General features: G+C 46.5%; 1 protein-coding gene across 14 annotated transcripts in view; it reads right to left on the bottom strand.

Moving 5' to 3' along the window:
* BAZ2B (bromodomain adjacent to zinc finger domain 2B) overlaps positions 1-24,010 on the bottom strand; it is a 1,380,234-nt gene that overhangs the window by 1,034,015 nt on the left and 322,209 nt on the right. For all 14 annotated transcript variants that reach the window (XM_086956655.1, XM_086956643.1, XM_086956644.1 and 11 more), the window contains exon 6: positions 8,168-8,361. In XM_086956655.1, the coding sequence (XP_086812781.1) occupies positions 8,168-8,361 (194 nt within the window). The remainder of the gene's footprint in view (positions 1-8,167; positions 8,362-24,010) is intronic.

The raw sequence follows: 24,010 nt of genomic DNA, 5'->3' as shown, positions 1-24,010 counted from the left end.
TGCTGAAAAAGTCTGGCAGACTTCACAATCCTTAGCAGAGTGGTCAGGGTAGAGACAATAAAGGCAATCCTTATGCTTGTCATCTAAATGAAGCCTCTTCTTGCTGCAAGAGGCACAAGGTCTAAAAAGTCCTTTTTTAGGAGTATCAGCCATGGTAAACTGACAACCTTACACAAATAAAGAAGTTCTGTGAGAAAAGCACTGAAAAAACCAGAGAAATAAGGAAAACTGGTCAGAGCTCAGTGGAGACTCCCTTAGCACGACGTGCGGTAGAAAATCTGAGGGACTAGGGCTCCTTCCAGGAAGGTTCTAGAGGGTGGTGATTGGCTCTTGGCCAAAGTTTGGTCCTTTTCACAAAAAGACATGGATATGTTACTAATGCGAGGCCTTTGGCCCATTACTATATATATATGTCTATGTGACATTACTTTATTTATGTACCGGGGGACTCCCACCCAGACGACGGGGAATGATTCAGGCATGTGAATCTATGAAAGATACCTCTAATACTGGAAAACCCTAACTCCTTACAGATTACAATATTTTCAGATGATCTACAATCAGATGGTTAATTTCTCCCATCATTACAGACCGCAGGTTCCACATTCCCCACACTTCTTGATACCCTACCATACTACCAGCTACAAGCCATGTGCTGCGTACTTCATGACTCCTTTCTTGCCCTTCCTTCGGCTCTTCCGGCACTGGAACACATTCTTTTTTTTTTCTTTTTCTAAATCTACTGGAACACATTCTCACTTTTTGTAAGCTTATAACACACTCCTCTACAATAATATGCAGAGCTCCGCACCCATTGTCACTCCTAAAGCTCTGGAGCTGTGGAGGGCTGACACCGACCCAGCCATCACAGACGCACAATGGTATTTTTGCTGTGGACAGCTAAAATTCCTCTCACCAAACTACAGAATAAGATTAATCCAGCTAAAATTCTTGCACTGCATTTATCGCACCCCTATACAACTGGTTCGAATGGGATTAGCTCCCAACCCTGGTTTGCGTTGCAGGGCCTCACAGGTCTCCATTCTTATCCTTGCAGGGCAGTGCGCAGAGGTTGCTACATTTTGAGGGGCGGTGTATGGACACATAAGAATGATAACTGGACATCACTTCCGGCCTCTCCTGCTGTGTCCAGCCTGCTGCAGAGGAGGAAGGAGCCCTGTGTCTGGTGGGCAGTTACCTCCATTTTCAGACCCTCACAGACACCTCCCTCAGACCCCAGATCTGCCCCCCCAGCCCAAGGAGGAGGAGAGAGCCTGGACATGTCTGCACAGGTCTCTGCTCAGAAAACTATCTTTGATTGTACAAAATGCTTCAAAATAATGAAGATAATGTAAATCTGCAAAAACAAAGTCCGAAATATTGAGTTCCAGTATTCAGGAAAACTTAAGTGCCGTCAGAGACAGCCAAACCTGGACATAAACTGACAGATTCTGGAAGGAAGAACAAGGGAAATTCAGTGATTCTAGGAGTCTCCGCTGTGCACCTTCGTGCCTCAAAACAAAGAAATTATCTCTAGAAAATTAAGACAAAACTGATGACCCTCCTCTTATGTAAACAAGTCCGGTACCAGCTTTGATCATGAGATTGGTATGAGGTGGTCACAGCAGTGCTCTGCTTCCTAAACTAATAACAGACCACCATTCCGTGCTAGAGGTGTATTATAAACTGCTTCAGACCAATCCACAGCAACCAGCGAAAAGCGCAACGGAATGGAGTTAGACAATTTAAGATTAAAAGAAATAGGGGTGGGGAGGAGCTACGCCGCGAACCAAGATGGCCGCATAAGCTCCCGGCTCCGTCGACCTCCGCCGGCGGCTCTTCTATCCTGTTGTTTATCCTCTACCCACGTACGCCCTGTGCCTGGATGTATGAAGGTTGCCTGGTGCCAATGGTGCTGTCCCGGACTTCCTGCCTTATTCAGCGACGAAGTTATGTCGTGTCCCATTTTCGGCCTACTCCCGGGCTGACGCCGGGACCTCGATTTTTGAACTACCCGAGCTGGAACTGATCAACATCGGCTGTGAGACGGCGACTGTGGCCGGTCTTCCAGGTTTGAATAATTCTATCCGCTTTCAGCGTTTGGCCTCGTTGATGGATGGTGCCGGAGAAGACAAATTGTGACGTGCTGCGATCCTCCTGCACCGTGGCTGGGTGCCCGACCCTCGTTTCCCGGTCCGGGGGCTGCCGGGCTGCACCCACGGCCGGTGACTGTGTCGAGTGTGCCAATTCGGGGCGCCCCTGTTGTTGGGATCGCTAATTGTGTGCTCGGAGCCCGGCGTTGTGGGCTGGAGATTGTGTCCCCCTCCGTCCCATGGGCCCCGGGATGGAGGGGATGGATAGCACACATTCATTGAGTACCGTAATGGCAGCGATTGGGGCGCTCCGCTCGCAATTCACCGTCGCATGTGTCTCCCTGGCGGCAAAGCTGGATGATGTCTGCTCGCGACCGGCCATTGACGCCGCAACACCTGAACGGCAGTTTGTGGTCCAGTCGAGCGATTTAACCCGCCATCTTACGGTGCCCGGGCGGCAGCCCGACCTCGCTCCATGGGGAGTCGGCCTCACTTCTCCTTCATCTACTATTGTGCCTGGTCTTCCCTTCAAGTTTCCCATCCGATGGTGTATCGTCGCTGGAGGTCCTGTCCGTCAATGCCGAGTCTCGGGGTCCTGTCGATGGGGACTGCCATTTTTCTTTGTTCCGGCCCGTCTGTTTAATGGAGGCCGCCATTTTGTGTCCGAACTTTGTTCCACCTTCAATGCCTCGGATTGCCATGGACGCTTTGTCTGCCTCTGGATGGATGTGGCTTGGTCGAAATGTACTCCGGTATGGATTCGCACTGGTCAGGGCTGATTTTGACTTTTAGTTGATCTTGCTCCTCGCCACTGCTTCAGACCACCTGAGACGCTCCCTTTGATTGCATTTGTTCTGACTTTGACGATAGCTCTCCTCGTGAAGCTTGCAGGGTTGCCTTTTACCTTTCTGTGATTGCTTAGTTCACTTTTGCCGGGACAGCACCGAGGATCTCACCGGGCCAGGGGTGAGGTGGGGGGGAGGAGGGGGGGGGGGGGGGGTGTTATTGGTGATTGTCCTCCCCGTGATCATGTCGACTGTTTGCTTTATTGATGATGAAGGTGTCTTGGGGAGGGCACTGCCGGCGGGGGGTACCGGGTGTCCAGGAGTGTGTCTGTTTCTCTCCTCCTCCACTTCTTGTATCTTTTTCCCTTCTGTGGGGCAGTTCCGGGGCGACAGGCACGCTGTTAGTGGGTTAGGCTGTAGCCATTACAGGGGTGCAGGGTGGCGGGTGCGGGGGGGGGGGGGGGGGGGGGGGGTTGTTATTTTAGTTTGTTTTGTTCTATGGTCCCTATCGTTCTTTTCCGGCTTTGGGAGGGTTCTTTCTTCTTTAGTAGGGTTGGCTGTCTCTTGGTCTTGTACCTTTTTTCATTTTCCGACATCTCAACATGCCTCTGTTTCTCCGTTCTTGGGGGTGGGCTCTCTGGGGTGACATTTAGGAATGTTGTTTAATGTAATATTGCCTATTGTCCACTATTACCACCGCGGCTGTCTAGATTATATAGTTGCTGTAGTCATAACCTATCTCCGGCTGTAATTGGGGTACGTCCCCCTCGTCTCCTTTGTGTATCTCTCCTGTAAGGTGTTATGTCCTTGTTGTTGCAGCCCCTACTCTTCCTTTAATATTTAAAAATGAAAACTTCATATCCTGTATTGCGAGCCTCACAACCACGTCTGTTGTACCTTAACATATCCTGATTGCTGATTGGCCTAAATTTCTTGTGTTTTTTTGACTGTTTTTGCGGCCGGCCATGATGGTTGTGGGCCTGCGCATGTATCTCCTTACTTTTTGAATAAAGGTTTAAAAAAAAAAAAAAAAAGAATGATAACTGGTCAGGGGCAATCTTCCCTGGTGGGCCCATTGGGTTATGTTAAAGATATCCCTAATAGATTTGGCCATCCTGTTGCCATGTTGCTCCTACTGGCCAAGAGCAGAGTGGCCGTACACTGGAGCAGGCGACCCACTATCAAGGCATGGCTGCATGATATCACATTTTGACAAGAAAAATGCTCTACCTTTTGGGAACTGATGCCAGCCCACTCCTGTCTAAAAGACAAATGGGAGTCATTTACATCTTGGCTCTGTCAAAAGGACTGTGACTAACACACATTCAACCAAAAATAATTATCATACCTTGCTAGTGGCCGTTCCTCTTGCAGAACAGAGAAGAGTGTTTGCTCTTCAACGCAGTTCACTTATTCCACTATATAGGAGCCCCTTAATGTACTAGATTACCCTACTAACAAGAGTCCTCAACCTGTGCCTAGAATGTTCGACTGTATTGACCAGTGGGCAATTGTTATTGTATGATGCCTATCATGAATATGGTATATTTTTAATGCAAACCTTGACAAAAGGCTGAAGAATGCTCTACAGGGCAGTGTAATTTTAAACACCAATGGAGTATTAAAAAGGCAAAGGGTGTGGCAATACCAATGCAGGAAAGTGGCTACACGTTTCAGTATAACAGCGAACATAAGAAATTCCTTTATTTTTTCATTAAAATCTCAAGTTCAGGAGTGGCACTGTGGGTAAGGTACATTACTTGATAGGAAATATAGGTGGCATATATGAGTATTTGTGTGGCCCCACTATGGCAAACTCATTTTACTTCTACCTTTTAATGTACCCAATAGCGATATTTAACAATTGTTCAAACCCAATGGAGGAAATACTACACAAATAACCAGAGCACAGCCATCTTGTTGAGTGACTTTAAAAGATCATGCATACTGCTTTGGGCAGGTCTAGCGCTACTTGAATTCCACATATTAACGCTTCAATGGCACTTAATGTGATCATTGAACAGATTGATTCAATAGATGTGAAGATAGCTCACCATGGCAACACAAGATGGGTATTCTTATTTTTTGCCCCGATAAGTCATATTGGCATACACACTTCTCTATGTAGGATCTAAACACTTGGGAAGATATTCAAGGATGAACAACTTATATACAGCTCGAGCAAGGAGCTACTACACCATGGGTACTGCGAATCTGTGGCTGGAAATATTTAGAAGCCGACATGGACCTAGCAAGTTAGAACTTTAACAGACAAACCTATGTGTGACAAAATAACATAACTGATAAAGTAATTCTTGGCAGGGCAGAGTTATCTGTGCCCGGGAGAGGCTTGCTCAGCCAATATGCAGACTTTGGTGTTTCCCACCAATTAAGATGGTGTGAACCTACCCTATCTAGTGTTAGACTCTACATGCTGATATGCAGGTTTAACCCCACAACAGTGCACAGACCACTTCAGCTTCCAATTTAGGACCTGGGTGGACTGTTCACATATAAGGGAACAATTATTATGTTGACTTGTTCTGTCAACTAAAAGGATCTGACCTTATGGAAGTTGTTAATCTAAATCGAATAGGAATCTAATTTCTCAAGACCAGTGTATGGAAATGCAGGCAAGGAGGCCGGACACTCAGCATTTCAGGAGGGTGTTTGCACAGACAGGCCTGGAAGCTGAAGTGTTATATCTTATGAGGCTCAGATTAAAGTACAACAAAGATGTTTACATGTTTCTTGGAGAGGACGCAGCCCAACACTTTTTGGCAGGGGTGGTCGACTGGTGGACTCAGACTAACTTCTCCGAGATTTGTTGAATTGCAAGTTCCTGTTTACCTCCTGTGAGAGAAACTGGCTCAGTGCCAGGGCAGATGATGATAGTGTGGTGAGTAATCATACACTATGTATTTGGGAAACATAAGGCACATTTATGAGATAACATTGAGAGAAGTTTCATTTTTCACCTGTTCACGGTCTCCTCCACTTACCCCTCACAATATAGGCCTCTCTGCTTGTTGCATTTGGCAACTGTAGTCTAACTATTTAGAATGTAAAAGGTGTTGGGGAGGACGGATGACAGTGGGGGGTGAGTGACTGACTACAAGTATGTATGTGTATGTCTGTATAGGCATTTATATAGCGCACTACTTACCCGGAGGGTCCCAAGGCGCTTCGACCGCTGCGAAACCCTTCCTGGCTTCCCTGAGAGATGGTCCCTTAATGGGTATCTCCAGAGTGAGACCAGGCATCCCCGGCGGTCTGGTGGGGCCGTTAGTGAAGATGAGGCAAGCTAATGCCCAGAGTTGCCGAGTGTGATCGCTGATCAGAGTGGGCACCGAGGCGAGAGAATTATCGAGTCCGCTGACCCTGGTCCAGAAACCGAGTGATTAGGTGGCTCAGTTAATATATGGGCGAGTGACTGGATGTGGGAATGTTTGTATCTAAGTTGGTGTCTAAGTGGCTGTATAGGTGTGTCAGTGTGGTATGTGAGTGGCTATATGGGTGATTGGTCGGTTGTCTGAGTACCTAAATAGGTGTCTGAGTGTCTGTGTGTGTGTGTTTGTGGTATGGGGAGGGAGGGCAGGGTGTGACTGCCTGTATGGATGAGTGAGTGGGTGAGTCAGTCAGTGGCTGTATGGGAGTGAGCGTGTGCTGTGTTTGTGTGGCTGTGTAGGTGAGTGGAAGCGTCAGTGGTGTATAGGTGAGTAAATGGGTATGTGAAAGGCAGTATAGGTGAGGGATGGGGTATATGAATGACTGAGATTGGCTGTATGGGTGAGTGTGTGTGTGAGTTAGCGACTGTAAAGGTGAGTGAATAAGTGTTAGTAATGAGTATGAGTAAGTAAGTGCTGTGTGTGTAACTGTATGGGTGAGTGAATAGGTGTATGAGTAGCTCTATGAGTGACTGCCTCAGTGTGTGTGTGGCTCTATGAGCATATCAGTGGATATGTCAGTCCTTGTATTAGTGAGTGAATGGGTGTATGAGAGGCTGCATGGGTTAGTGAGTGGAAGTGTGTAGCCCTATGAATCAGTGAGTGGGTGTGTAAGTACTGATATGGGTCTGTGAATGGTTGTGTGGGAGTGGGTGCGTTAGTGATTTTGTAGATGATGTCATCAGTGATGCCATTTGAGATGTCATCAGTGATGTCACTGACCATGTCATGAGTGATATAATGTCTGAGGTCATGAGCAGTGCATTGCGGGGCACAAGTTAGAGTTAGCTCAGCTAACTAGAACTTCTGAGTTTCACTGGTTTTGTACGAGTGAAACCTGAGCCTAACGCTAATGTCCCTGAAACCTTTGTTTTTTTCAGAGAATTTCTACCGTTTTTTTAATGCCAATTCCTAACTATAACGTCCCTGTAACCTTTGTTTTTTTTCTGTGAATTTTTAAGGGTTTGTAAATACACTGGAAGGTACAGTAGACCAACAAACTCAAGGTATACGTGAACAGAGTCTATATTCGATGAGGCCCCCAACCTAAAGGGCATTTCCAGTTTACATCAAGTTTTAGATACAGGCCTAACACAGACTATGACACTTATGTGATAAAATGGGAGATGGAACTTATAAAAGAAAATAGATAAGAAGAGTTGGTGGCTATTTGGAAAAGACTTACAACAGCTTACATCTGCATTAAATTCCAGAAAATGCCTTCAAGGTACGCACCAGATGGTACCTAAATAAGTTTACACTAAAGGCATGCTCAGGCACACTGATAAATACCGGAAGGATTGTCAGGTAAGGGGCCTATTTGGTGCTCTTCAACATGCTCATCCTATTAAAGATATTATTACAATTTCTCTTACACTCGATCCAGTTGTGATCCTGCTAGACAATTAGGGAAAGGATAGGGTATGGAACATGCATTCGCCTTTGGGGCAGCTCATTAAGCAATTTCTCTTAGATGGTAGATTGACCTAGCCCACTATTGAAAGCTGAAAGCTTCACCTCCACTGAGCTTATGGTAGGCAAAAACGTTGCCTTTAATAGTCTTTAGTTATTATTTAAATATAAAAGCACCAAAATGGTTCTGAAATTGTAGATACTGAAAATGTAGAGTCTCCTCACAAGTTTACAGTTCATGACTATCAATGATGATTCTAAGATGCAGACCAAAACCTCAGATGTGAAGCCAATCTAAGCTATAAGAAGATTTTCCAGAGCAAAGACAGAGGGTTGTAAACTAATTTCGGGCAGTGCCACGTGCCTTTTAGTTCTTCAAAAACCACACTAAACATTAAACATACATTTACTTCTTAGCTCTTGTATTTACCTTCAGTTTCAATTTGTCGGTTCTGTTATGCAGAAGCTGTGCTTTGTTCAGCTCTTGGCTACATTCCCGGCTGCCTCCTCCTGATGTTTGAGTTTTCAGTTGTCCTGATGAATTTGCAGTAGTAGTCGATAAGATAGCTGTACAATTAGTAGAAGCTGCTGTTGCACTGTTCCCATTTATTGCTCTAGTAACAGCTTGGAAAACAAATATTTTAATTATTAAACTACCCAAATATGCTTTTAATTATTTTTTAACGTCAAGACTTTAAGCATATTTGCAGCTTTGATGAGGGGTAGAAAGGTGACATACAAATAGAACCAATACAATACAATGGTCTCTTCTTGATGTATTTTCTATCATTTTTTTAAAAAAAGGTAATGGGTCTTTGCATGTATTGTTTTGTATAAATCAGTTTATTAATAATAATTCTTCATATAATCAATATGAAATGCATCTAAAACTTACTGCCTGAACAAATGCATCTAAACATAGAAGTCTCTTACACACTTCTTTATATGTTATAGTCCCTGTAGCGCAAATGGGGAAGAATTGAGGGTGGAGAAAGAAATGATAAGACTCCAAGACACCTAAAATCTTAATCTTGCAACATAAAACAGTTAATGTTTAAGGCACAATGCTCCTCTGTGACAACATCAGCGGCACACTGTAGGAATGTGCCTTTCTCAACATGGTTAGCCCCCACTTTTTACCAGATGTAATTTCAAACTGTAAGTACACTGGGTCCCTGCTAATCAGATCCCCAGTACCAGATCCCCTTCCCAAAAAGTGTACCACGATTGGCACAACTTCAGTTACCACTGTAAGTCCCTTGTAAGTGGTACCTCAGGTAGCTAGGGCATGGGTACCGAAGAGGGTCCTCTAAGGCTGCAGGACAGGATGTGCCAACCCCAGGGACCCTTCACCAAGGCTATGCACTATTGCCATTTCAGGCTGCTTGCTGCAGAGAAATCAGAGTCAAGATGCGTGTGCCATGTCTCCCATACACTGCATGGGATATACGTAAATCACCCCTACTGGAGGTCTTTAGCCTGAAGGCAGGGTGCACTATAGTCTGTGTGTGGGCATTTCAGCATGAGCAGATATGCCCCAACAATGTCCAGTCAATTCTGTGGTGTTGTAAGAGCATAGGGAAGCCATAAGGAGTACACGGGCAGGACACTTTTCAATACGAGTTTCCTAGCTCCATGATGCCCTCACTGATTTCTAAGGTGGTAACAAACATCTTGTCTTAATAAATCTTCACTGACATTGTTGGATTTAGTAATAATTTCACACAAAAGACCCATTTAGAGGGTCACCTGAAAACCTACCAAGCACTGGTGTGGTTCCTGACTTGTGTCCGCCAGCCTGCCACTACCAGACATGAGTCTGACTTCAGTGGAAAGAGACAAAGCCGGCTCTGGGCAGAGGTGCTTCACACCTCCTCCAGGACCGGATAGCCTTCCTGAGCGGGAAGCTTCAAAGGCAATGGTGCCTTTGAAATCCAACCCAGGAACCTCAAGATAGTGGGGGGAGGCTAGGGCCACTTTCCTGCTCCAATTTTGGAGGGAGAAAAGACGGGAAACATGTGTTAGATTCGGGGGAGGGTCCCCACTAAGCCAACACCACGCCTAGGGTGGGGCAGGCAAGGTGAACCCCTCGCCTTAAATTTCACTATCTTGGGATGGTGAAAAAACTTATCAGGGCTAGTGTAGTGCCTCTTACCACAGGAAGTGGTCAATAGAGGGTGTAAACACCTTGAAGGTAAGTAGCCCATTGGCTACTAACTGTCTTCCCTGTAACACACCTAAATTCAGTACTTAGGTGGCACCCCGGGACCTGAACATCAAAATCGATGGACAAGAGAAGACCAGAACAAAGAAGACCCACTGCTCGAGAACTGAAGCCCTGCTGCAGGAGAAAAAGGCACAAAACCCTGCATGCTACTCCCAGGACTCGATAATAGCTGCTGCTGTGTTGTCCTGAAACCTGAAAGGACTCCAACAACCCCGGAGCACCTCAAGACCACAAAACATCGCAGTGAAGCTCCCTTGGAGTGAAGGTATCACTCCCCTGTACATCACAGGCAGCAATCCTGTGTAGTACGGTTTGTCGACTTGCTGCTCCCTGAAGACTTCAACATAGCATCCAAGCAAGAAAAGATACAACAGCTCCAGAGAGTAGATCTTCCTCTCCACCAAGTTTGGAGGCAACAGGACCTACCTGAGCCACGGCGTACCAATAGCCAGGGTATGAGTTCCCCAACGGCAAACACTGAGAAGGATCCACTTAGGACTACTAAAGCCCCAGAAGCAAGCACCCATCGAGGGACGCTGAAACACCAGAGACCCACTTCCTGAGTGGCCTAGCTGTCCCGAGATTGGCTATCCAAGTTGCCTGCTATTGACCACGAGGACCTCAAGACGTACGACGCCTGGCTGACTGGTTCGTTCTGCAACCTGCCCCAGCACTGACCAATCAGCCCTGCTCCTGTGGTCCCCAAGCCCTCGTGACCTCCTCCCTGTAAGGAGACCCACCAGAATTACCTGCAGGTCCCTCTGTGTAGTGCTTCAAGTGGCCCCCTGCATCTTTGTGCACCAGCTTCCAAGAACCTCAGCACTCACCTCATCCAAATCAAGGAAAAGAAATGGGCTCCAGTGGATACAGTGGACGCAGTTTGAAGACCTGGACTTTGCTGACGACCTGGCCCTACTCTCCTAAACCCATCTGCAGATGCAAGACTAGACCAACAGTGGCAGTCACATAAGCACAACTTGGCCTCAACACCCACAGGGGAAAAACCAAGATCCTGAAGGCTGAAGCAGCACAACTGCAGTCATTCTTGCAGGTGATCTACTGGAAGAGGTTAAGGCATTCACCTACCTGGACAATGTCACAGACAAGCAGGGCGGCACAGAGGCAGATGTCAAGGCAAAAATCAGCAAAGCAAGGGCTGCCATCATTCACCCAAAGAAGATCTGAAGCTCCTAGGACCAAACGCTGCAAACCAAGATCAGGCTTTTTAATACCAATGCAAAATCGGTCCTTCTGTATGGACAACAGTGACCACCACCAACAAAGTCCAGACCTTCATCAACACCTGTCTGAGGAAAATCCTCCAAATCCGCTGGACGAATACCATCATCAACAACGAACAATGGCAGCAGAAATTCCAATTCCCTGCTCATGAAGAAATCATGAAAAGATGCTGGGGCTGGATTGGCCACACCCTCTGCAAGCTCACATTAAACACATTCTCAACTTGAACCCTCTAGGGAAAAAGAAAAGATGAAGGCCAAGAAAGACCTGACATTGAGGCTTCAAGACTAACTGTAAGGAGATGGGTTACACCCACAGTCAGATTGAAAGAAAAGCCCAAGACGGAAATGGCTGGAGAGTCCTGGTTGATGGCCTATACCCCAGGATGGGTAGTGTGCATAATTAAGTACTCGCGCTCCATGCTGCCGAAAGGTACGAGGAATTCAACAATGCCTCTCTAACCCCAATAAGCACCAAAGCCTGTTGTGTAAGTGCTGCAGCGAACAAGTTACTTACCTTCCATTATGTGGTTGAGACTCTATTGAACTCGGGATTCCTTACTGTAGAATATTCCCCAGGCATCAAACTTGATCCGGAATCTTTGCTGACCAGGATCTCAGCGCACCGGTAGGTGTTAGTGTTCAGCTCCGCATTGGCACTAGCCACGCCGGAAGTGCTGGGCACGGTGCCTACAAAGGCCCCAGCACGCTGACATCAGTATCTTTTTGTGACCTTTTAACACCAGAAGTGTGGAGCCATGAAGGTTGCTATTATGTACCACTATGCAGACACCAAGGACCTCACGCTCCACTAGATAAGGCAGTACCAAATGTAACTTGTTCATCTGAGATGCATCTCTTTATGTCTAAAGAATGCAACGCTCGATCAGCAGGGGTTGAAGGATTTCCAAAGTACGTTGTGAGCACTACCGGCTCATTCAAGTGAAAAGAAGTTGGAACCTTTAGTATAAAGAGAGTGTTTGTTCTCAACATTACTTTATCCTGCTTGAACTGGAGAAAGTGTTCAGCCACAATGAAAGCCTGAATCTCACTTCTAGCTGATGTGAGGGCCAATAGTAAAGCCATCTTCCACAACACGTATTTTAAGTCAGCTTTGTGGATCGGCTCAAAGAGCGATTTCATCAATTGGGATAGGAGTGTGTTCAACTCCCAAGGAACTGCTGGGCGCTTTAAGGGTGGAAAAACTCTGAAGAGGCCCTTCATAAACTCTAACAATTCTCGTTGACCACAGCAAGAGTTTCCCCGGTTTTCTGTGAAACCTGGAAATTGGAGCCTGGTGTACTTTGAATGAGCCAACTTTGACTTTGCTAAATGAAGTTGGTAAGGCAATACTTGTTCTGGGGTCGAAAGTAAAGGATGTATGTCCTTTTCTACACACTACTGACAAAATCTTTCATTTTGCAGCGTATACCCTATTAGTGGACGAAGCTCTAGCCTGCTGAAGGATGGACTTGCAATCTGGAGCGATCTTTAGATCTGTGATGTTCCAAGCTGATAAACTCCGAGATTTTATCTGAGGATGAACAATCTGTCCGTTGTCCATGGACAGTAAGTTTGGCAATGGTTAAACGGGAATGTGCGGAGATATCAAGCATAGGAGAAGCTATGGGAAGAAAACTAGTTACTTACCTGTAACTTCAGTTATCCAGTATTGGTATCTTTCATAAATTCACATGCTTAGAATCATCCCCGCCGACGAGGTGGGAGTCTCGCGGTACAATAAAATATATACATTATAGTAATAATAACATTACACCATAGGCTATAGTAGATAGCAAAGTCACTACACTAGCCTATTTTAGTCCTTTTGCAAAAAGAACCAAACTTGGAAGCCAGCCAATCAGGCATCAGGATAACCAAAACTGCCTCGCCCATGCCGGAGCTATGAGAATGAGATGGCATGGTTCTTTTTTCATTTTGCTCACCACCCTTGGGATGAGGGGAAACGGCGGGAAATCGTAGGCAAACATCCCCGTCCACTGCATCTGCAGAGCGTTATCCCAAGAGTTGGCCTGAGGAAACCTGCTGGTGAACCTTTCGCACTTCCTGTTGCTTGCGGTTGCGAAGAGATCCAGCTTTGGAGTACCCCACAGTTTGAACACAGGTGCTTCCAATCTAACTCCCATTCGTGACACTGGGAATTGGTTCAGCTTAAAGCATCCGCCCAGTCATTGTCCACTCCTGGAACATGCTCGATCTACAACATTATCTTGTGCTGGATTAGTAATCTCCAAATTTCCTGGGCCTGGTCCGATAACGTGAGAGACCTGGTGCCTCTTTGTTTGGCAAGATAGAACATCGTTCTGGTGTTGTCTGTTCTTACCAGAACAGAGAAGCCTTTAATCCTTGAAAGAAACGCTTGCAGTCCCAGGAAAACTGCCCTCAATTCCAAGAAACTGATGTGCAGTAGCAATTCTTGCTCGGACCATTTTCCATGGATTTGCAACTCCTGAAGATGCGCCCCCCTAAGCCCCTCCCCTCCCCCCCTTCAACCGTCCATTGAGGCATCCATGGTTATAAAGTAACTGGGCTGCATTGCATAAAACGAGAGGCCTGGAGATATATTGCATTCTTTCTCACACCATGATAGAGCCTATTTCATTGCCTGAGAGATAAAGATGGTGTCTTCAAAAGAGCCCTGTGCCTGAATCTCACTGATCCTGGAAAGGCCTCATGTGCAGCCGACAATTTGGAATCAAAGGGATGAATGTTGACAGCATCCTCAGCAAATAATTGAACACTCTTACAGAAGTGGACTCTCTGGCGCGCAAAAGGGTTGCTAAGTGTATAATTTTGTCTTTTCATTCTGAAGTGGGTAACGCCTTCATCAGCCTGGTGTCCAGAACTGCACTGAGAATAATATGTTTCAGACTTGGAACAGGCATGACTTCTCTACGTTGAGCTGCAAGCCTAGAGACTTGAACAGCCGTTGACAAGCCTGGGCAGATTTTCTTGCAGAGTGGAAGGAAGCCCCTTTCACCAACCAATCATCCAGGTAGAGATTAACCTGGTGGCCCTGCCTTCTCAGAAACATTACTACTGGAGCCATGCATTTCGTGAAAACTTTGAGGGCTGAGCGAAGGCCGAAGGGCAGAACCTTGAACTGGTAGTGATTCAGAGCAACCTTAAACCTCAGGAATTGGCGATGCTTTGCATGAATGGAAATGTGGAAGCGTGCGTCCAAGAGATCGAGGGACGCTAAGAAATCTCCTTTGTTCACCTATAAAAAATCTCTTGCAGGGATAAAATTCTGAATGATTGTTTCTTGATGTATTTGTTCAGCTGCCTGAGGTCCATGATCGGTCTCCATTTCCCACATTTTTTCTTTACGAGAAAGAAATTGGAATAGAAGCCCTTTCCTCGTTGACTGAAAGGAGCTATTTCTATTGCCCGCTTTTTTGATGATGATGTATTCATCTTGAGGGTGGATTTCAAGGAGTTTTGTGGACAAATTCTAGGGTGTGGCTCGACAAATGATGTCCAGAACCCATCTGTCCTATTTTAATGGCCTGCCATTGGCCCAGAAAAGGAGAAAGGAGAAAGATGATGCGACTGCAAGGGCTGAAGTCAAGGTGAGGTGGCTGGCGGATGAAAAACATCACTGTCGTCTAGAGGAATCTTGCGATTTTCCTTGCGTTGAAGGCTTACGTCTAGCTGATTGCTGACTGTACGACACATTGGAAGCATTAAAGTGCTGTTGTTGTTGTCCTCCATATTGCGGTCTATAACTTTGCTGGGAATATGGCTGAAACCTGTATGACTGATAGGACGATCTCTGTTGAAACTGTCCTCTACCTCCACGAAAGGACTGAAACGCCTCTGTTGCAGCGTGCCTAATGAGCTCGCTGTCTCAGTATCTTTTTTGATACCTTGTAGCTCCTCGTCCACGTGTTTCCCATACAGGTTCTCTCCATCGAAGGTCATGTCTAAAACCTTTGATTGGACTTCAGGGCGGAAGGACGTCGCCCTAAGCCAGCCCTGTCTACGGAGGACAGCGGCACTAGCCATTTGTCTGAAAGCAATCTAAGACAAATTTATTGCTACATCAATTACTTCCGAAGAAGCTCTAGCGCCTTCTTGTAGGAGGTCTTTTGTTTCCTTCTTTTTCTCTCCGAGAACATGTTCAAGAAGAGATGCGAGATCCGACCATAACAGACGGATGTATTGTGAGAAGTTGGCCTGATATATGATGCTCACTAGTTCTAGTGATCACTTTGTATCAGTCCAAACAACCCTTATGGTGATTGGTTGTAAGTCAACCTTATAGACCAGCTATCCTAATGGTAGCATGGACAAAGCAGTCTTAGGCTAAACTCTTTTGGCATGTGAAGCCAGCTGTTTTACCACATATAACCCCTTGAATACCAAATGAAAGGACACCACACAGGTAGTTATGAAAATAAACAAGATATTTATAAACTAACAAACACCTCTGAACTCTTTATGAGATCAGAGGGCTAAGCACATGACAAGACTCTTAAGAAAAATACGTTAAGTTGCACGAGTTACAATGTTGCCCTAGGGGCGCAACAAACCATATACTAAACAAGTGGTATAAGGAAGTCGATAGAAGGAATGGAGCTGTCCAGAGGCTGTAAGATCGCTGGGACTACACTATCCTGACTTTAGGTAAGTAATAGGAGGCCCACGGAACGCGTGTGCAAAGTGTGAACTCAAACGCGAGATGCGTAACAACGTCTATGGCAGTACAGTTCAAGAAAAAGGTGAGTACGGACAATCCTGACTAGTTAGGACATAAACGACTGTGGAACTGGACACTAGGAGAGTCAATCTACCCTTGAGCACCGAAATGCTCTTGTTACCTCACCCACGGGCTGCGGGTGCATAGGTGGGAAGTCGTGTCGGGTTCCTGCGTTGAAGTCTATGGAGCCTTGAAGAAAGATACTGCAGGCGACCAGGAGGAAGATGTCCGGTGCGACCCAAGGATGGATCGAGGAAGAAGAGGACCTGAAAGCAGAGGGGACAGTGTTCAAAGTCACTAGCCAGTGACTGGAGTGGAACCAGGAAGGAACCAGAGGCTGCCGTTGCGATCAGGTGAAGAGTGGACGCATGACTCTGTAGCCACGTGGACCAGGTGGTGTCTTCGATGACCAGGATGGAGGCACGAGTTGTCCCACGCAGGCTCTCGCTGTCGGCGGTGTCGGATCCGGATTTGGAGTCAACAGGCCTTGGCAAAGGCAACCCACGCGGTGAGTGGAAAAGACGTCTGGTGCGGACCAGGAGGGTCCGGGATGCCTCTCTTTTGGAAGGAAGCAAGGGCCAGTCTGGAGCAACCAGACCAGCGGTGTTGATGTTGTGGATCGTCGTCTAGGAGGTCACTGGCCAGCCGGCAAGTGACCAGACAACGCGTCGAGCAGCAGGCAGGCAGAAGGGCCCCACGCAGATCTCGTGGATGCTGGAGGGCTGGTCTTCGGTGCAGGAGCTGCTCGGGGCTGGGGCTTCTCAGTCCCCAAAGCACTTGGTCGAGGATACCGCAGAAGTCGTGCTGGAAGCGAAGTGCAGTTTCTCCAAGATGGCCGATCCCACGTGTCTCGTCGCACCCACGGATCTCAGCTGAGCTGCAGATGTAGGTAGAGGTCGGAGAGGTCTGGGAATCCAGGTCTCGTCAGGCTCTGAAGTCTGGATCCTCAAGGGAAGACGACAAAGTGAAGCCGCTGGACGCTGATGGTGCCTGCTTGTGTAGGGTGGACACTCCTTGCCCACAAGGGAGATTTCTTCAGTCTTCTTAGCAGAATGTCGAAGTCCAGAGTTTCTTCTTGCAGAATTTCAGTTCAGGAATAATCTGATTTGGAATGGGACCAGCTCCTACCTTTATCCTGCTAAAGGGGGCTGTACTATCACTAGGTCCCTCCTATAGGTGGGACCAGGAAGGGGGTGGTTACACCCCCTATCCTTTGTCCGGTCTTGCGCCAGAGCTGGGGCTGGAGTGCCCCAGCAACTGGTTTGAACTGGTGTATGCACAGGGCACCTTGTGTGCCCCAGGCATGTCTCATTCCTTTCAGGCCTGTCCTACCCAATACACAAAATCCTGTCTGGGGTGGTGCTAGCACCTCCCAAGGCAGGAAACCCTTTGTCCAAGCCTCCCTCGCTGGAAGGACTCCCAGCAGTAGGAGGTCAGACTTGTGTCTGTGGTGGCAGCATCCATTTTGTGATGCTGAGGCTCGAGTTAACTTTAACCAGGGTTCACAGTTACATACATGTCGTGTCCCTCTAAAAGGGTGGAATGCTACCCCCGTCGACAGAACTGGAGAGGGGGTAGTATTCCAATTTGTATGACACCTTACTCGACATGTTTTGATAATGCTATGCCAAAGTTAGCAGTAACCGCAAGGTTATAATGCACTTAAGAGTATATGATATAGCGTTATCATGGAAACAGCTAAAGGACTTGGTTCCGAAAGCTGTGGACAGGCTCAGCTCATGCCAAAGCACTATCTCACATAATTCCAAGCACTCTGCCTCCAGGATTGTTAAGGCCTGCCATAGGAGTGACTTATAGGAATATATGTGTCCATTCTAGGTTTAGATATAGGTATACTATATCTAGAGCAAAGGGTGATTACACCACCTTGCCCCAGCTGATTGATCAACCAGTTGTGTCAGATTTGGATGGCCAGCCAGGGGTGGCATAATACATGCTGCAGCCCCTGGTAGGCCTTGGGTTCACTTATGCCCTGGGTACCTATGGTACACTGTACAAGGACTTACAAGAGTGACCCAATACCAATTGGTAAATGCACCTAAAGTACATGGTTGTCAATTTAGAGAGATAACAGCTAGGCTGTGGGTCTGATTAGCAGGCTTACAGCCAGGGAAAGTCGTTAACCAGTGAAGCAAAAAGCAAAAATCTGGGCTGACCATAGAATTGCAGACCCTACTCTCCTACATGTATCGTCCTGAAATCGCTAAGGCATTAGAGGCCTTGATGGAAGTGACAACCATAGTAGCAAAGTGCCTGCCAATGCTGTCAAGCCGCTTGCCTTCTCTGTCCGGAGGCACCGAACAAGGGGATTGTGGATTCCCTGAGCACCTATGTGCAGCTTGCATTATAACCGAATCCAGCCAAGGATGACCACTCAAACACGCCGGAGAAGAATCAGGTGCTTTGTACATCTTTTTCATCCACGGCAATACAGCTGGAACGGATGCCAGATTCCTCAATCTTCAAACCTTTGTTCCATATATAATCCGCAATAGGTATGGATCAAACAGATTTCTTAGCCGGGTCCTTAAAATCATAAAGGAAACATTCCGTTTGCACCACCGGCAAAGGAAAATTTATTCTTCTAGAGGCCCTTTCAAGTAATTCGTGGAAGCCCCCGATATCCCTCGGGGGAGAACTCACTGGGGGAGGAGAAGGAGATGGTGAAGAAGGAGCAATAAAGTCATCCCATTCCTGGCCATCTAAGTCTGGATCCTGACTGATCTCACCCTCCTCAGTCTGATCATCAGCTTCAATCTCGATGTAGTCGACTTGAATAGTAATGCACCGAGGAGTCTGTCAGGTGGAGGAGTAACCACTGGCGGTGGTGGAGTAACTTGAATGCCCTGGACCCCAGCCAAACTGGAGCCTGAGAGTACGGAAATCATCTATAATAATCATTGAGCATGTGCCAAAGGTCGGTGACCAAGGAGAGTGGCACCAACATGGAATCCCTTCATACCTCCTAAGCTTCATATGGATAGTGTTCTTGGAAAGAGTCACATCGTTGGGCCATTGGACGACCCATGAAAGAGTACCCCCCTTCCATATACTCTGACGTATCTTGCATATGTGTCTCCTCTTCTTCGTCAGTGTCCTGGCATTTAACCCTGAGCTGTGAAGGGCTGTAGGCTGGACCAAACAAACTTCCATCTCCTGATTGCTCCGTATCAAGAAGTTAAGAAGGAGGCAAAGGTGATATCTTGGATAGATATGTCAAAACTGGAGACTTTTGAATTAACTGGAGGCTTTTAATGTCCAGTTTTTGATCTGTGGACAATTCCTTCGACAACGGAAGACGTCTGAAAGTGATCGTCGTTGATATCGGCAGTTTAGAGGGGGATGTCGTCAGCGGTAGATGTTGTCGTCGACGGTGCTCCCGTTGAGGGGGCCGTAGACTTAATCGTTGACGAAGAGGTGGTGGTCATCTGTGCCGTTGCCACCGCCGCCAACGTGGAAAACATTGCCACCATATTCGTAGATGAGGCCGTTGCCGCCATAGAGGTAGATTGAGACTGTTTTAGAGGTGTGACAGGAAGAGAAGCAGCAAAAGACTTCTTCAGGCCAGAGTCTTTTTGCTTAAGGGTTGCTTTTTCGGCAGAGGATGATTTTCCTGCCTCACTCTCTTAGGATAAGTCTTTAATGAGGTAGAGCCCTCATTTTTGCATTTCCTCTCAGCTGAGGATCATCCAGGAAACTCTTCAACATCCAAACCAGAATCTGATCTAGATTTTGTCTTCTGGAGCCATAACAACAATCTTGCTTCTCGATCCTTTAGAGCTTTAGCTGAAAAAGGTCCGCAGTATTAACAGTCCTTGGCTGTATGTTTGGGATAAAGGTAATAAAGACAATCCTTTTGGGGGTCTTCAAAGAAAAGTCTTGCCTTTCCACAAGATCTGCAAGGTCTTAAAAGGCCTTTTCTTAGCTCCCTCTAACATCTTAGCAGCAAAGAATATAGAAAAACAGTACATTGAAGTGAATTCTAGCAGGGTCAACCGTTTACTCACTGACAAACTGAGCAGAGCTCAGGGAGACTCCATTACATACGACGTGTGGTTAGAAATCGGAGGTCGGATGGCTCTGCTGGGGAGCAGAGGTCTAGGGCTTGTCTCTGATTGGTCAAAGTTTGGACCTACATAAAAATGCTGACGTATGTTAAAGTTTTTCCTTTCCCTTTGGTGGTTTATAATGTACTCTTATAGTGCTACTTTTCTAACTACCGCAAGACTCCCACCATGACAACGGGGAAGATACGAGCATATGAATCTATGAAAGATTCAATACTGAAGACTTCTATGTACGGGCCAAAGATGGGATTTTGTTGATGGAGAACGCAAAGATGGACGACAACAAAGCTGATGTGTTCCGGTGGTCCACAACGGACTGAGCCGAGCCCACCTCTAGCTGCTAGTCAATGAAGACTTACAAACATGAGCCATGGCCATTAAACATCACTTTGTGAGCATCCTAAGGGATTATGTGGGAAGATGATTATCTACTTATGGGTCTCAGATGTGTAATTTCTACACTTGCATTCCACATGATCTTGCCTACAGGCCTGCCGTCACTTTCTTTGAGGTAGATCACTCTCATTCTTCCTGCAAAACCAAATGATACTTGACATAATCAATTTTTGTCTGAGAAATAACTTTTTTGAAATTTGACAGGCAATTTTACCATCAAACCCAGGGCACCGCAATGGGGACCTGTTTCGCCCCCAGTTATGCATGTTTGTAAATGGGCTGGGAGGAGGAACAGGTCGTGTCATCACTCCAACTTTATGACCTCAACGTGGGGCTCTGGGCTCGATATATCGATGACGTATTTGCCATATGACAGGGATCAGAACCTTTGGCTCACTCCTTTGTGGCAAATTTCAACAAGAATGAATTGATTCTAAAATTCACTAGCAAAATCAGCAATAGGTCCCTAGAATTCCTTGATCTCAAATTGGAAGTTTACAACTCATGTATTAATACTAAGCTCTTTCGCAAAAGCACTGCCAGCAACAGCAAACTTCATGCGGCCAAGAGTTTGATACACAGTATCCCCTTTGGTAAACTTCTCAGGGCTCAGAGAAACTGCAGTAATGATGATGCTTTTGCAAAAGAAAAAATTGTGATGTTGGAAAGATTTTGCTCGAGGGGGTATGATGAGCAGACGTTGGCCATGACAGAGAGGAAAGTTGAGGGAATCAATAGACCTGAGACATTGGCGGTAAAACGCAAAGTTCCTGAAAATGAGAATTAACAGATTAGGGTGATAACCACCTTCAGCAAGCAAGCTGGTGCAATCAGCAAACTATTGACCAAACACTGGCGCACACTTCACACAGAAGAGAGCATTGCCAAATATGCATCTTCCCAGCCTAGCGACGCTTACATGTGCAACCTGTGTTTCAAGGACATGCTTTGCAAAAAACATGATTGCTAAAATCCAAAGCCAGCAAGGTTGCATCTGGACTCCAGGCGCTGTACGTTGTTTTAATTGCAAAGCATGTAGAGTCGGTAAGAAAGTGCAATCCTTCATATTTATGAATTTCTCGAGCGTTTTACAATTCGAGAAGGCTTCTCATGCAACTCTCATTTTTTGTATTTATGCTCTCAAATGCCCATGTAATTTATTTTACATTGGTAGTACCATATATATGGTCAAAAAAGGTGTATTTGAGCATATGAGAGCTATCATTAACCATGAGAGACCAGACAATATCCTGTTGCCAGACATTTGAAGTGCATCATGCTAGCAACAGAAGTCTTCTAGTTTTTTTTAATTTTGATCGGATCCCTCCCAGCATACGTGGAAGCTACTGAATTCGGTCTCTTCCCAGGTTAGAATCACGATACATTATCAGATTTAATACCATGCATCATATTGGCTTAAATATGGATGAAGAGTTATCTGTTCACTTAGGTTAAGTTCCATTTGCAATATTCTGTAGGCGTCTGTAAAGCTCATTTAATTTTATCAGAATTTTAATGGTGTTTTTATTACTATACTTCTACACCACTCACACGTGGCAATAGGTGGCGACTGCGGATTAGCAGCAGATCAATTTTGAGCTAAGGACGAAAGGAAAATGTTACTTACCCAGTAAGCATCTGTTCTTGGTATGTAGAGCTGTAGATTCAAATGCACTGCATACTTCTGCCATTTAGTGTTCGGTCCGGATCTTAGCAAGCTTTTTTTTTTTTTTTTTAAAGTCTGTCTTTTTAGACTCGAGGTAGGTGACTCCTCCTTTCGGTGATAGTGCGCATGGGCATGGACTCCATTGTTAGATTGTTTTCCCGCAGAGGGCGAGAATGGAATTAGTAAAGGTACAATAGAGCTGTCCATGTGTATGTATATAAGATAAGAAAGAAAGGTAACAGGTAGAGGTACCCGGGAGGCGGGTGGGCGCATGTGAATCTACAGCTCTACATGCCAAGGACAGATACATACAGGGTAAGTAACATTTTCTGTTCGAGGCTTGTGAGCTGTAGATCACATGCTTTGCATAGAGTATACAGCAGTATTCTCCCAAAGCGGTGGTTAACCTGTAGGTGTTGCAGTTGTTTCAAAGAGTGTTTTAAGTACTGCCTGGCCTACATTAGCTTGTTGCCTCACTAACACACTGTAACGGGGAGGGACGGAAAGCAAGGGATCCTTCCCCATACTCTAAGTGGTGGGTCGCGGATCGTGCCTCCACTCTTTCCCTCCAGAAGGATTGGTCTTCCTGCCCGCTACTTGCCGACACAGAGGATAAGGAGGAGTGTGCCTTTAACTGAGCTTTCGAGGAGGACAAGGCCCCGCCCCTGTTTGACGTCAGAGGATCGGGATTGGAGAAAATGCAGGAAGCCAGATACACAGTGTGTGTCGACACTCCGGAGGAAGAGGAAGGCGAGAGGAGAGAAGAGGACGAGCGAGCGAGCGGAGGAGAGAGCGAGAGTCGAGGTCGGGAAGAGCGGAGAGAGCCCAGATACGAGAGAGGAACGGGAGAAGAACAGCCAGGAGGCCAACGAGCCTGCGGAGCACCGTGCCACACTCCCGAGGGAGGAGTTTGGCTAATGTGAGAAGTTGGCCTGATATATGATGCTCACTAGTTCTAGTGATCACCTTGTATCAGTCCAAACAACCCTTATGGTGATTGGTTGTAAAGTCAACCTTATAGACCAGCTATCCTAGTAGCGTGGACAAGAGCAGTCTTTAGGCTAAACTCTTTTGGCATGTGAAGCCAGCTGTTTTACCACATATAACCCCTTGAATACCAAGTGAAAGGAGACCACACAGGTTGTTATGAAAATAAACAGATATTTATTAACTAACAAACACCTCTGAACTCTTTATGAGGTCAGAGGGCTAAGCACATGACAATACTACAAAAGAATTACGAGTTCGCACAATATTTACACGTGTGCCTTAGGGGCACGACAAACCATATACTAGAAACAATGGAATGCGAGGAAAGAAAGTACTGTAAGAGGATCCAGAGGCTGGAGGATCGCTGGGACTACGCTACAAACTAGGTAAGTAAGGAGCAGGAGGCCCACGGGACTCACGTGCAGAGTGGAAACTCTCACGCGGGATGCGTACCAACGTCTATGGATGCTACTGTTTGCAAAGTTACGGATTCCGGACGAACCCGGCTGGATGGAGGGAAAACAACAGTGGACCTGAACACTAGGATAGTGAACACAGACTTCAGCACCTAGAAGCTTTAGTTACCTAACCCACAGGCTGCGGGTTCATAGGGCTGAAGTGTTATTGGGTTTGCTGCGTTGATCCCGGTGATGCCTGAAACAAGAAGTTGCTGGCAGGCAGCCAGATGGAGGAGTCCGGTGGTTCCAAGGATGGATCTTAGAAGGAGTCCTGAAAGGGAAGGGGACAGAGTCTCGGTCACTAGCCAGTGACGGTGCTGGAACCAGGAGGGAACCAGATGCTGTCGCCGCGTTCAGGTGGAAGAAGGGTCGCTTCTCTCTGTAGCTGCGCGGACCAGGAGCTGTTCTTCACGACCAGGCTGGAGGCCCGAGCTGTCCCACGTAGTCTGCTGCTGTTGGCGGTGTTGGATCGTCGATCTGGTCA

Source organism: Lissotriton vulgaris, chromosome 2_1 (assembly GCF_964263255.1).
Source record: "Lissotriton vulgaris chromosome 2_1, aLisVul1.2, whole genome shotgun sequence".
In the NCBI taxonomy this organism is placed as follows: Eukaryota; Metazoa; Chordata; class Amphibia; order Caudata; family Salamandridae; genus Lissotriton; species Lissotriton vulgaris.
Note: the sequence above shows the minus strand (reverse complement) of the source record. Positions and strands in the feature narration are given on the sequence as shown.